This window comes from Etheostoma cragini, chromosome 11 (assembly GCF_013103735.1).
Source record: "Etheostoma cragini isolate CJK2018 chromosome 11, CSU_Ecrag_1.0, whole genome shotgun sequence".
Lineage (NCBI taxonomy): Eukaryota > Metazoa > Chordata > Actinopteri > Perciformes > Percidae > Etheostoma > Etheostoma cragini.
This window is the reverse complement of record NC_048417.1, coordinates 12,187,015-12,198,836: the sequence shown is the minus strand read 5'-3', so window position 1 is coordinate 12,198,836 and position 11,822 is coordinate 12,187,015. Positions and strand designations below refer to the sequence as shown.

At 44.1% G+C, this 11,822-nt stretch overlaps 1 protein-coding gene across 1 annotated transcript in view; it reads right to left on the bottom strand.

Annotated features, from left to right (window-relative positions):
- Positions 1-7,419, bottom strand: part of irs2b (insulin receptor substrate 2b) — a 14,580-nt gene extending 7,161 nt beyond the window's left edge. The window contains exons 1-2 of the mRNA XM_034886254.1: positions 7,250-7,419; positions 3,761-7,218 (exon numbers count right to left, since the gene is read on the bottom strand). Of these exons, the coding sequence (XP_034742145.1) occupies positions 3,761-7,127 (3,367 nt within the window). The 5' untranslated portion in view covers positions 7,128-7,218; positions 7,250-7,419. The remainder of the gene's footprint in view (positions 1-3,760; positions 7,219-7,249) is intronic.
- Between the last annotated feature and the right edge of the window lie 4,403 nt (positions 7,420-11,822).

The window sequence follows — 11,822 nt, the reverse complement described above, 5'->3', positions numbered from 1 at the left end:
CACACACACACACACACACACACACACACACACACACACACACACACACACACACACACACACACACACAGAGTCTTTCACACAAACAGAGCTAGTTCAAAGGGCTAGACATTAGCAACACAGCCAGAAGGCGTGCACTGAAAGCTAAAAAGCCCTCTTCTCCGCCCCATAACCTCCCCTCTCCCTGCACGTTAGATACAGTTTTTACTAATATCCCTGAATGGATGGGATATGATTTCTATCTTTGTTGTTGGTCTGGCTCAGGTTAAATGCAAGAAACACAAACAATGAATGCCACAGAACATTCTTTTTTTTTTATTTGGTTTTACAGTCAGTTATAACAGAAAAAGAACATAAATAAACTACTTTAAAGTAGATTTTCTTTAGGGATTTTATGTTCTATTGGATCAGCGGATAAACTCCAGCACTACCCGATACCAAGATTATCGTTGTTGGTATCGGGTAGTATACGGAGGCGATACCAATACTGGTATCGGTATCAGAACATCTCTACTGCATATCATGTCAGGGCCAAAACCCAAACAACAGGGCATGGGCACATGGGCAGCCCCCTCACTCACTCTGACATCTCTCCATTACAGCATGTATAATGTGTAATGTGTTTAATAACAACAGAGTGTAAATTGTAATTTTCCCTTGTGGAATTAATAAAGTATACATTAACTCTACCTCAGCTACAGTAGGTGGCGCTCTACCAACATACAACTGGTCAGAATCAACTGAGAACGAGCCCTTTAGTATGCAGGCTAGCTAACCAGCCAACAGGCCAGCCGGCCAATAAATTAATAAAATTTAACAACGTAATGATTCATTCACACACTTTTGTCACAGCATAGGAACACAGTGTTCTCCCAGACGAGTAACAACTTTGTGCGCCTCATCTGTTACCAGTGTCGCATGAAGGAATGTACGTATGGTGAAATTTGCAAACTAGCTACCTAACGTTCCTTGCATTTCTTTGATGAGATACAGTGTTGACAACCCCGGGGGTGGACAATCTGTTGTTGTTGTCCCCTGCTTGACGGGGATCCAAGCTTTTTTGTTGTATCATAGCAACGGTCACAGCGCTGACAAATTATTTCCGGGTCAAAACCACTTCAGCAGAGTGGGGAGGGGAATTTATGACCTACGGAGCATGCACATGCGCTTCCCCCAATCTTACTCCGGTTAAGATTTATATGTGCATGAATAGATAGATAGATAGATAGATAGATAGATACTTTATCATCCTGAAGGAAATTTTAGAATACCCCGGTTACTAAAGGAGTTAGCTAGGTCTGTTATCCGGGTTATGAGAACCTTTAACCGGGATAAGGTGTTTACATGGCATTTGAGAAACAATGGTATTGCCTTAACCTGAACTCCATATAGCTGTACAAACAGGCCAGATCTGCCTCGGAACAATGTTTCCCTCCCTCTCTGTCTCTTGCCGAAAACTTAAGATGAGGACAGATGATGGATTTCCTAATCTACCCATTCCAAATTGATGTACTGCAGTGAATGCAAGCTATAGTTCACTCAGTGATAACAAGAGAATGTGGTAAGGCCTGCCATCTTGTAGTGAATAGTCAGGCCCTCTTTTTCATCTCACACACACACACACAAGCAACAGAAGTGTCTTTTATGTTTTGGTGAGGATCAATGAATTGCCACATTGGTCAAATCCCTGATCAGAGAGCCTGGTTTTCTGGTTAATCCTCCATTCCTCCACCTCACTCTCTCTCCCTCCCAACAGCTTAATTGTCTTGTTGTAGTCTACATGTAAAACACAACAAGTCATCCATCCTCTATTGTCCCTTCTCCTCCCTTGTCACTCATCCCCGCTCTAGTAACCTTGGACAAACGTCTCTACTGTGGTTACAAAATTCAATATTTGGACCCTGTCCAAACAACGAAGTGATTGGACAATAAGTGGGAGGTTCACAATAGGTGTGAGGCTTCACAAGTATGTGCGTGTGCCTGGTAAAAGTCATATGTGTTTGTACAAAACATTTATGAGATCCCCTTCCTGTCTAAAATTGTTTCATTAGCGTGTTTGTAAAGTAAAAAAGAAAGAATCCAACCCCGTCTTTGAGTCCATCCCACCGGGTTACAAAAACAAGTGAGCATTCACCTCTCCCAGCAACCTTTGCACACTGCCCACATTCCAGTCCTGAAACCCAGTACCTGACAGTGGATAAACAACTGACTCACTTGTTTTTCTGGGGAAACCGATGACTTGCACCAATCCCGATGCTGGCTGCGCTCACAGCATAAAAGCCAGCAGAGACAGAGACAAAGAGAGACAACTTGATTGTGAAACCACAAACAGCAATTAAACTCTTGTATTTCACTATCAGGAACACTGCCTCCTGACTCACAGTGATCCCAGCACTATGTATTTTCTTTTTGGACAACAGCAACTTCTGACATGCCCCTACAAGGGCATGTATCCCTGTAAATAATCCCTGCCATTTAGAGATGCATGAAAAGCCACTGATGCAACAGTGAACAAAATAAGGTGAAAGGTAATAGTGTAACGGCAACTGATCCTTCACACAAAGACACTTAGTCATATGGATTTCATACCTTATTCATACATGTACAAACCTTATAAAAGCTACAATACACTGTTGTAAAATAGGAAATAAAAATGATTTGTTTTCCTGTTCTAGCTACTTCCATGTGCGCATCATGTGTAGTGCTGACTGCGTCACTGGATCAGACTAGATGTTTTTTTTAAATACTGACGTGGAATAAAACTGCGTCACTGAGGGGAGAGCAGAGCAGACCATTCACACAAACGCACACCAGCAGCAGCATCAAGTGAGCCAGAATAAAACACTGCAATGCCGGTCATTTTTCAAAATAAGATGTTGCTAAATAAAAATCCTTTAAAGTGAATTCTGAATTGAAATACAGTTGCTGCCTCCCTTTGAGGAGATCAACAACCAAGCAGTGCAAATTATAGCAGCATACTCTGGAGAATAGGGATGCATTTTTGTTGTTTTGCACAAATTTCTAAGCTTTATTTGGAAGGAAACACCCTCGTTTTCCAGTGCTTCTGCTTTAATATCTCTATGCAGTTTGAAGCATATCAAAGACTGAGCACACAGCCCTCCTCAGCATGGGGCAGCCTTGAGATTTGTCTATGTGTCATGGGTGTGACTAGTAGGTGACTAATCCTATCTAAACTTCGGAGCATATACACCCAACAGCAATGTTCGTAACAGCTTTACTTTCCTTGGCTCCCGGAGCCTGCCTTTACAGACAAAGATGCTATTTTAACACACATGTCAGTTTGTCTGTTGTGTGTAAAACTTGTCATATTGTTGTTAACTGTGAAATATGGCCAGCGGCTTTACCAATTTGAACAGCAGAGACATAAACTACAAGTAAGTTTTGTATTATTTTGGCTAATATGAAGGGCAAGGATACATAGCTGTCAAGAAAAATGAACACTGTGTATTTTAACTAGTCAGTGGGTTAAATCCATAGTCCATGTTAAAAACACAGGCGCAACTGCAGACACACGTGAAGGCGGTTTGTTTTCAGCATGTTCTCTAAAAGATCATTCTCAACTTTGGAATGAAAATTAGCTTAGTAGTGCTGCTTAGCAACGAGCAGCCTATCTCTGCAGAGTATCTACAGTAGCCCTGAGGCGGATCTCTATCCTACTTCTAAGCCCTGACACCACTCCCTTCATGAATGAAAACCTGCTGAATGAATGAGTGTGTGTGACATGTATAAAAACACTCACCTTTCACAGCAGCAGCAGTCTCCTTGAATCCCATGGTGGCATATGGGCTAGTGTTGAAACCATTCATGCCCCCCTTGCAGCCACAGGCTGTCGTCTTGAACCTCAGGGGTCCGTCACAGCCCCCTAACCTGCAGCCTCCCAGGTTTCCCTCCATCAAGTTTAAGGCAATGTAGTTAAGTCCATTTTGATAACCAGCTGACATCTCCCTGCACATGGGGCTGTTGCTGCCATAGTCCTCGTCAGAACCTTCGGAGCTGCAAACAATGTGGGATACATTCTCCACAGAGGCAGAGCTGTGCCGTTTGGTGTCATGGGCAAAGGATGGGCACACTGGCGTGACAGTGGTGGTGGAGGAGAAGGTCTCAGAACTGTGCCGTCTGCGCCCCTGAGGGTCAGCCCGGATCACTTTGGCCCCCCTGTGTGGATCCATGAGGGTGACAGATAACGATGAACACCCTAGGAGAAAAGAATCCACAGGCACAGGGGGCACCCCATCCTCAATGCTGCTCTCAAGGCTGAGTCTCTGGACACAGGTGGTGAGGCTGGTAGAGAGGGGAGCATCACCAGGGGTGCAGAGAGCAGGTCGAGGGGCAGGAGGACTGAATGTCATCTCAGTGTAGTCATCCTTGACTGGAGCAGGCTGACACACCAGGCTCACCTGCTGCTGGAGGGGATATTCCTTAACCATCCCCCTCTCTTCTGTCTGTCTCTCTATGATTTTGTTCTCTTCTCCCTTCTCGCCTCCCTGCATGTTCTGCTGGGCGTTCATCGGACTAGAGCAAGTCAAGACTTCAGGCGTGTGGTTTTGGCACCCTGCAGGGAGGTAACTCCTGGGATGGTGTGAGCCAAGGTGGCCCGGGGAGCTGACGTCAACATTAGCATAGTCTGAGAATGGCAGGGATCCCCTCTCTGCACACATTACACTCACAGAGGGTTCAGTGCTCTCTGACACTGTGGATGCCAGCAGGTTACAAGCACTACCAAAGTCTATGTTGATGTACTCTCCAGGGCTGCGTGGCTCCGAGGGAAGCGGGTGTTCGCTCATACAAGGTAGTGTTCTGAATGATTCCAGAGCCAGGCGGGTGGGCCGACACACCCTACTGTGGTTTACCAGACCTCCATCTACCCGAGCCACTCTGAGAGGAGATGGTGCAGAGGAAGGGGTGCTTGGTGTCCCCGGAGAGCTGCTGGCCACAAAGTCTCCTGGTAAGACAGGACAATAGTTGGCCTCCTCTTCTATCCGCTGTCTCTGTAAACTCATGACCACATACTGGTCTTTATCTGTGGACCCATTGCGCTGCAGCTGGCCTTTAAGTGAGTGTGGTAGAGAGCTGTAAGAATAAGGCTGTCTGTGATTTGACAGGGGGTGGGGATCTCCCCCTGGAGGACTGAGGATGTAGTCTGTGGGTGTCAAAGACACCAGATGGTCGACAGGAGACATGTTCAGGTACTCTCCATTGGTAAGCTTTCCATCAGTACTCTCCACTGACATCTTGGTTCCGCACCACATCCGCATATAGCCACTGTCCTCCAGAGAAACACTCCCAGGAGACTCTGTGTGTGGGGCCAACCCTGCTGAAGAGTGTGAACGGGGTTTGATGATCTGCTTTGGAGCGGAAACACTCATGGGGCTCATGGGCATGTAGAGGTCATGCTTAGACCCTAGTGTCTGCGGTGCCACACCTGGCATCATAGGCATATAGCCATTGTCACCTTGGAGAATGCCAACGCTGATCTGGACCTCCCTGTAATCTTCCGGATAGATCCCTTTAGGGGAGGCAGTGTGACATCTGCGAGAAGGCTGGCTCCCACTAGTGTAAGTAGCCCTCATAAGAGTATACTCATCCAGGGAGGCTGAAGATACCTGGGGGGGACCCCTCTGTTGGCGGGGGGTAGTGAGGGAGTACGTGCGCTTTCGATAAGCCTTGTCCAGCTCCGGTAACCACCGGTAACCATTCTGCCGCTCCATCACCATGTAGCCTTCAAGCTCACTGCCGTCCCGGGAGGGGGGAGTGTCTGCTTTGAGAGACTCTGGAGTGTTGCTGCGAAGGGTTAGCGGTAGCCTCAGGTCCCGTACGTCCACAGAGCTAGAGCTATACTCCTCACATGATATAAAACCAGGATCACTGGGGGAGCCTGAGAAGGAGGCACTGCAACTGGAGGAGCGAGGAGCATTGCTTTCTGGGCAGGAGGACAGATTTATTTGAGTTGAGGTGGCTATGGGTGGAGAGGGAGACAGGGGCATAGACATGGACTTACTGTGCTGGAGAGAAGAATTTTCAAATGACCGACAAGGGCGCATTGAAATGGTGTGAGATCTGCTCAGCAGGGTCCTTTGGACCCCTGGGCTAAGGGGGCTGCCATTCACTGACATGGGGCGTGCCATGGTGCCATCGCCCTCGCTGGCCGTGCGTATTCGACAGGAGGAAAATTTGCTCACAGGAGAGGTCATAGCCATGCTGTCAGTGCGCGACCGCCTGGGAAGTCCGGTCTGACTGGGGGGGAGATTGTTCAGGTGCCTCCGTGTGGGCACAGAGATGGGGTTTGTACTAGACGACTGGCTTTTGCTGCGAGGACGGAATTCCGACAGCTCCTTCATGGCTTTCATCGCCTCCAAGATAGTTTCGTGAATATTTTGCGCCACCACAGAGTCATCAGCCTGCATCCAAAACTCTCCCGGGCCCGTAGCTGCAGATCTACCAACCTCAATGAAGAAAAAGCTGTCAGAATGGCCGCACCTCCGGATATTCATCAGCTGTAAAATGACTGAGGCAACCTCTGAGTTCAGCTTGACAAAGCTGATAGTCCGACTGGAGAGACAGAGCCTGTACACTCCGGTCAAATTTCTGCTTTGGCCCAGGCCTTTAGATTTCAGATTGACTTGCCATACCTCCTTGTAGATGGCGGTAACCGGCGTTATTACACCGTAGCTCTCCTCGTCGAAGCCAACCAGTGAGGACGCGGAGTTGGACGCTGAGCCGTCGTATACTTTCCCCTCTGTCATTAAATCCGTCAGCACCAGGTACCAGCTCTCCTGTTCCTGCTCGTTTTCTGCCGCGACTGCAAAATACTCGTCCTTGGTATAAAGAGCAATAAGATATTTGTGTTTTGCGTCAGCTCTCTTGTTGATATTGAGACAGCAGTCCAGAGGAATAACTCTCTTCGCTGCCGATTTGTTTTTCCATTTCTTCTCGCTCTCGTAGTACTCCAGCCGGGCAGAGAAACCTTCGCTCGGCTCTTTTAAAACGAAAAAGCGCTTGTGTCCGTGTTTCTGCTTCTTTAGATATCCGCATTTCTTGATATTGTTGTTCACGTTCGTATGACTGTGCGATAACGGCTGATCTCCTGTGTTTGGCGGACTCGCCATTCTCGTGTCCTTCGATATCAGACACAATAATCCCTTTCCTCGAATTGCTAAAGAAATGACGCGCTTTATTTTAATCCTCTATTTCCAGAGCTGGCTGTGCGAGCGTTCGTCTTCTCCCACAGCTGAGTAATAAAAAACACATGTCTGCTAGAGTCCGGACTAAGGAGGGGAAACAACATGTGACGATCTACACATCCAGCTCTGGTGAAAAAAAGACGAGAAAGGAGGAGAAAAAATACACACGCCGACAGTGGGCGGTGCACACTCAGCTCATTGGGCTTATTGGTGGAAACGGGATGAATGCTAGAGTCAGATGGCCCAGTTCAAATGAGAGAGAGAGAGAGAGAGAGAGAGAGAGAGAGAGAGAGCCCTCCTACTATCACTCTGCCCTCTTCTGACTCATTTGAGCGTAGTCAGTCAGGGCTTTTGTTTTTAGCAGCTCTGGTCCTGTGATCCAACATTTGACTACATATTCTGCCAATCTAAATATACTAAACGAATTTTCCTGATATACAAACCCTAATTTTGTGTCATTCAATAAATTGAGGTGGATTATAAAATATATTAGAATAAATAGTAACCTGAATGTGTATAGCCTACACAGGGTAAGCTACAATGAATAATTTGTTTTAATTTTACCTTGATTCGTATAGGTTACTGCCATTGTTTTAGTGCCATAGCCTGGTCTCATTCCCAGCTACGTTTTTTTTACAACCCCTTGACCATATATTAACATGTCTGTTGAGGGAGTCCTTCCAAACTGGTAAACAAGAACCTAGTCGGGACTGCAGCTCAGTGGCAGGAATTTTCCATGTGCGTTGCCCAGCCAGAATACAATCACGATTTAAACGGTACATGCCATTTTCAGTCTTCACAGAAATCATCAAAATGTTCAAAATATTTGGGGAAGTGCAGATACAGTGCAGTAGTGTGTTTTATTGCGTAACGCGGTCGTATTTGCCTGGAGCTCCCAGGATTGCTGCTCAGTCCGTTTCAATTTGTCTTCCCATTCAGAAACAGTGTTTGACGGTGTGAGGGCTATAATTCAGGATGTAACCTATATGCTCAAATTATCTTAAGGTTTCAGTAATTGAAAACGTAATCTCCAAGAAATAGACCCCACTCAGCGAAACAGAGGAAAGACCCATATAAGGTTATGTAAAGAAAAAAAAGAAAAAAATCATGATGACGCAAAAAAATTCTCCCGATCTCAGTGCGTCAATGCTCATATGTGTGCGTAGTGATGAAATTAGGGAGGCTGCTGTGTACCATGGTGCGGTTGTGATTAGAGTGTCTAACTGCCAATAGACTTTCACTTCCTGGGGGAATGATATTCACCATATCCTGTCCAACAAAAGGAAGACAGACTGTAGATTGTGTCTTGACAGTAGATTACCCAGATCAAATGTAGAAACAGTAAACGGAGGCAGCCATAGACATCAAACTAAAACCTGAAAACTTTAGTTCAATGAGGATTCATCTACATTCAAGCACATTATCTGTCAATAATCAGCCACATGCGGTGCCTCTTACTAATAGTTGTATGATCCATGATGATAGCATGTTGAAAGCCCCACACCTCATACACACACATGCATACCCCCTCCCCCCACACCCACACCCACACACAGACACAGACACACACACTTTATATCCCGTTTTCCTTCAGATCCCACAGTGCTGGCTCAGCACAAAACCACCCTGTCCTCAGCAGCAAGGTCAATAACCATGCCCTGTGCAGGTCAATTATGCCACCAGAAGCAATGATTTGACTACTGGCACCAAGAGAAAAGAATCAAATCAGGCACTGCCCTCTTGTGATCTGTCCCTCAAATAACCTTTAGCTCACAAATTTGGTCCATGGGTAGCGATGAGTAGATTTTGTGTTTGGTGCAGTTGTTTTCTTTTCATTATTTGAGTGACTGTATATATCTCAGGCTTGCATAATGTGCTATGAAGGCATATTGATATAAATAGATGGGGCAGAGCTGGCTGCCTAAACCTCTGAGGCTTAGATATCTTCCTGAAGGATGAGCTGAGTTCCCCGTCTGTTGATATTAGGTTCCCTACATGACAGACGTGGGCTTGGAACTTTCACACTCTCCAATAACAAACAACTACAGACTGAATGTATTTTGACTGCAATGCTTTAAGTAACATTTACAGCATACAGTTGTTTAAATCTCTGATAAATATTGAATTGACTATCCCTGTAGGAAGCATTTGAAATTTGCCTTGTATAATACCGTGATCTGACACTGGGAAGATAAACAAAAACTGAGTGGGGGTAGTGTGAAGTGTAAGCAGGGGCAGAAGGAGTGCCTCTTTCTTTTTGAATAACCCATGAAGCATAAAAACGCAAGTCAGCTGTCTATAAAATAGCAGTAAGGTGGGCCCATAAACTGTGCTGCTTGTAAACCCAATCTGGTTGTGTCTGTGATGTGTCCTTGCCCTTTTCTTAGGTAATCACATGAATATTTATCACCCTCCCATTTACACAGCATGGTGCATTAATTTACAAGTCAATTAAACGGCCAACTAAATCAGATTTACAATGCTTTAAATGGGCACTCTCATAGGCTTCTGGTATAAACTTGTTTTGTCTTTATAGGTTTATTTATCTGGGAAAGAATAGGGGTGTAACTTTAAGGGCGCATCCTCTCAAAACGGGGTTCTTCTCCGGATTGATTTCCTTCTCTAGTGCAAGTAAAGTTAATGCTGGGATTTTAAATGTGAGCAAACAATCAAATAGGTTTAAAGTAAAGTATAATAAATTGTCTAAATTCACAGAGTAGCCTGTAGCTTTGCAGACATAATCTCATTCAGACTCTTAGGACTGTTCTTCAAATTCCAACAGCTTTGCTTGCCCCACATAATGTCTCAGTCCCCCACTGCACTGTCACTGTGTGCAACGATTACTTTCATGAGCTTTCATGAAGCAGATTAGAACAGCCGATTTCATGAGATAAGATTAAGGACGGGGGGGGGTAAAGATTAGGCTCAGTCATGCTCCACTCACTGTCACATGAGGCCCCATCAAATGAACAGCACAACCATGTATTGTGGTATCTAAACAGCTCACCCACTCTTCCTCCAACCTCTGCCTCATCTCATTATAGGCAAAACAGATTATAGCCGTAGCCTCGGGTGTCTGATCGTAGTGTTGGGGCAATTCTGCTTTTGATTTTTTGGATCTAAATGTCATCCTGTTGATATTAATTGTCCTGAAAAGGGGACATTTAGTGTTTTTTATTTTTCAGGAACATTGTGTCAGAGACTGAATTGGATAAATCAACTCTGACATATTCAGTTAAACTTAATGTTCTGTTAGAGTCTGCCACAGACCCTGGGCTCACTTTAATACCGCAAACAACATTGGCTTGCTAGCGTGATGCTTCATTACTTCCACTTATTTTAAAAGAATTGCTTATAAACATAATTTTTAACTGACAACTTGTTTCAGAAGTCTGCTGAGGCGGAGACCCCACGGTTAAAAATAATGGACATTTGTATGTTTGGTATCTTTGATTGTTGTTTGAAAACAGAAGTACTCCTCCAAAATCCCAAATTAGTCAATTAGGATTTCTGCTTTTGTAGTTTTATAAAAGTTTGTTATTAAGAGGTCTGACAAGGATTTAGACCTTTTTCTGGGGTATAACTGACCGCCAAATTCACTATAGGATAATATATTTATTTGATAGTGAGTGGCTTTCTGGCAAACTAAAATAATTAATTAACTAATTATATAATATATAAAACATAAACTATTTCCTTTTTTCTAGTAATACCAATGGTTAATGGTCATTTTTATATTATGTTAAATTCATCAAATGCAAACTTAGTTTGTGGCAAAGGAAAGGGTTGGCACTAATTTACATACTGGGTTTTAATGGGATCATAAAAAATGAAATAAATGAAGCAAAAATATTAAACATTACGAAATTATTGATATTTTAACAGATGCAGAGAATTGGTTTGTGGGACCCCAAAGAATGAGGAAGTAAAAGCTGGTGTCAACAAAACACAAGCGTTAAAACTACACAATGTGGAAAACTGGATATATAACAATTAGTAAAATCACTTGGTTATATATGGAAGCATTTCAGACAACTATTATAGTTATCTATCATTATTATATAAAATATGTTTAAAAGAAATTCAAATAACATTTTAACATCATTCCCTCCTAACCTTGTAATTTCCTATACCATTGCAGTAAATGATAATGGAGGCTGTTTTCTCTGCTCTTCAACACATTGTAATAACACACAATATGGATTGCTTCATTCAATCTCATGTTGTCACCCATAATTGACTTGAGTCTCTAATCAATAAAGCAAAGGCAAAATTGAAATTTCTCTTGTAGTTATTTTGATTTGCTGATTGATCACAGCTGACCTGGAGGAAAGACAGTGCCGATGGAGTTCTTTGTGTTATTGGACATGACTGCACGCGCCTTGAGCCACAGCACAAATGATTACAGTTTTAATTACTTCAGTTAACCAGCTAATAACTTTGTTTTCTTGAGTGAATCTTCTATGGTCTTCTACGTTCATTGCTCCTTGAAGCTGTAGAATGTAGTTTCTGTCTTGCTCATGAGGAATTCTAAGTACTGACAACAAAACTGTCAATGCATTCAAATGATACAAGCCTTCCGTCATCACGCACCACCCCCACCACTCCTCCACGCAGTGG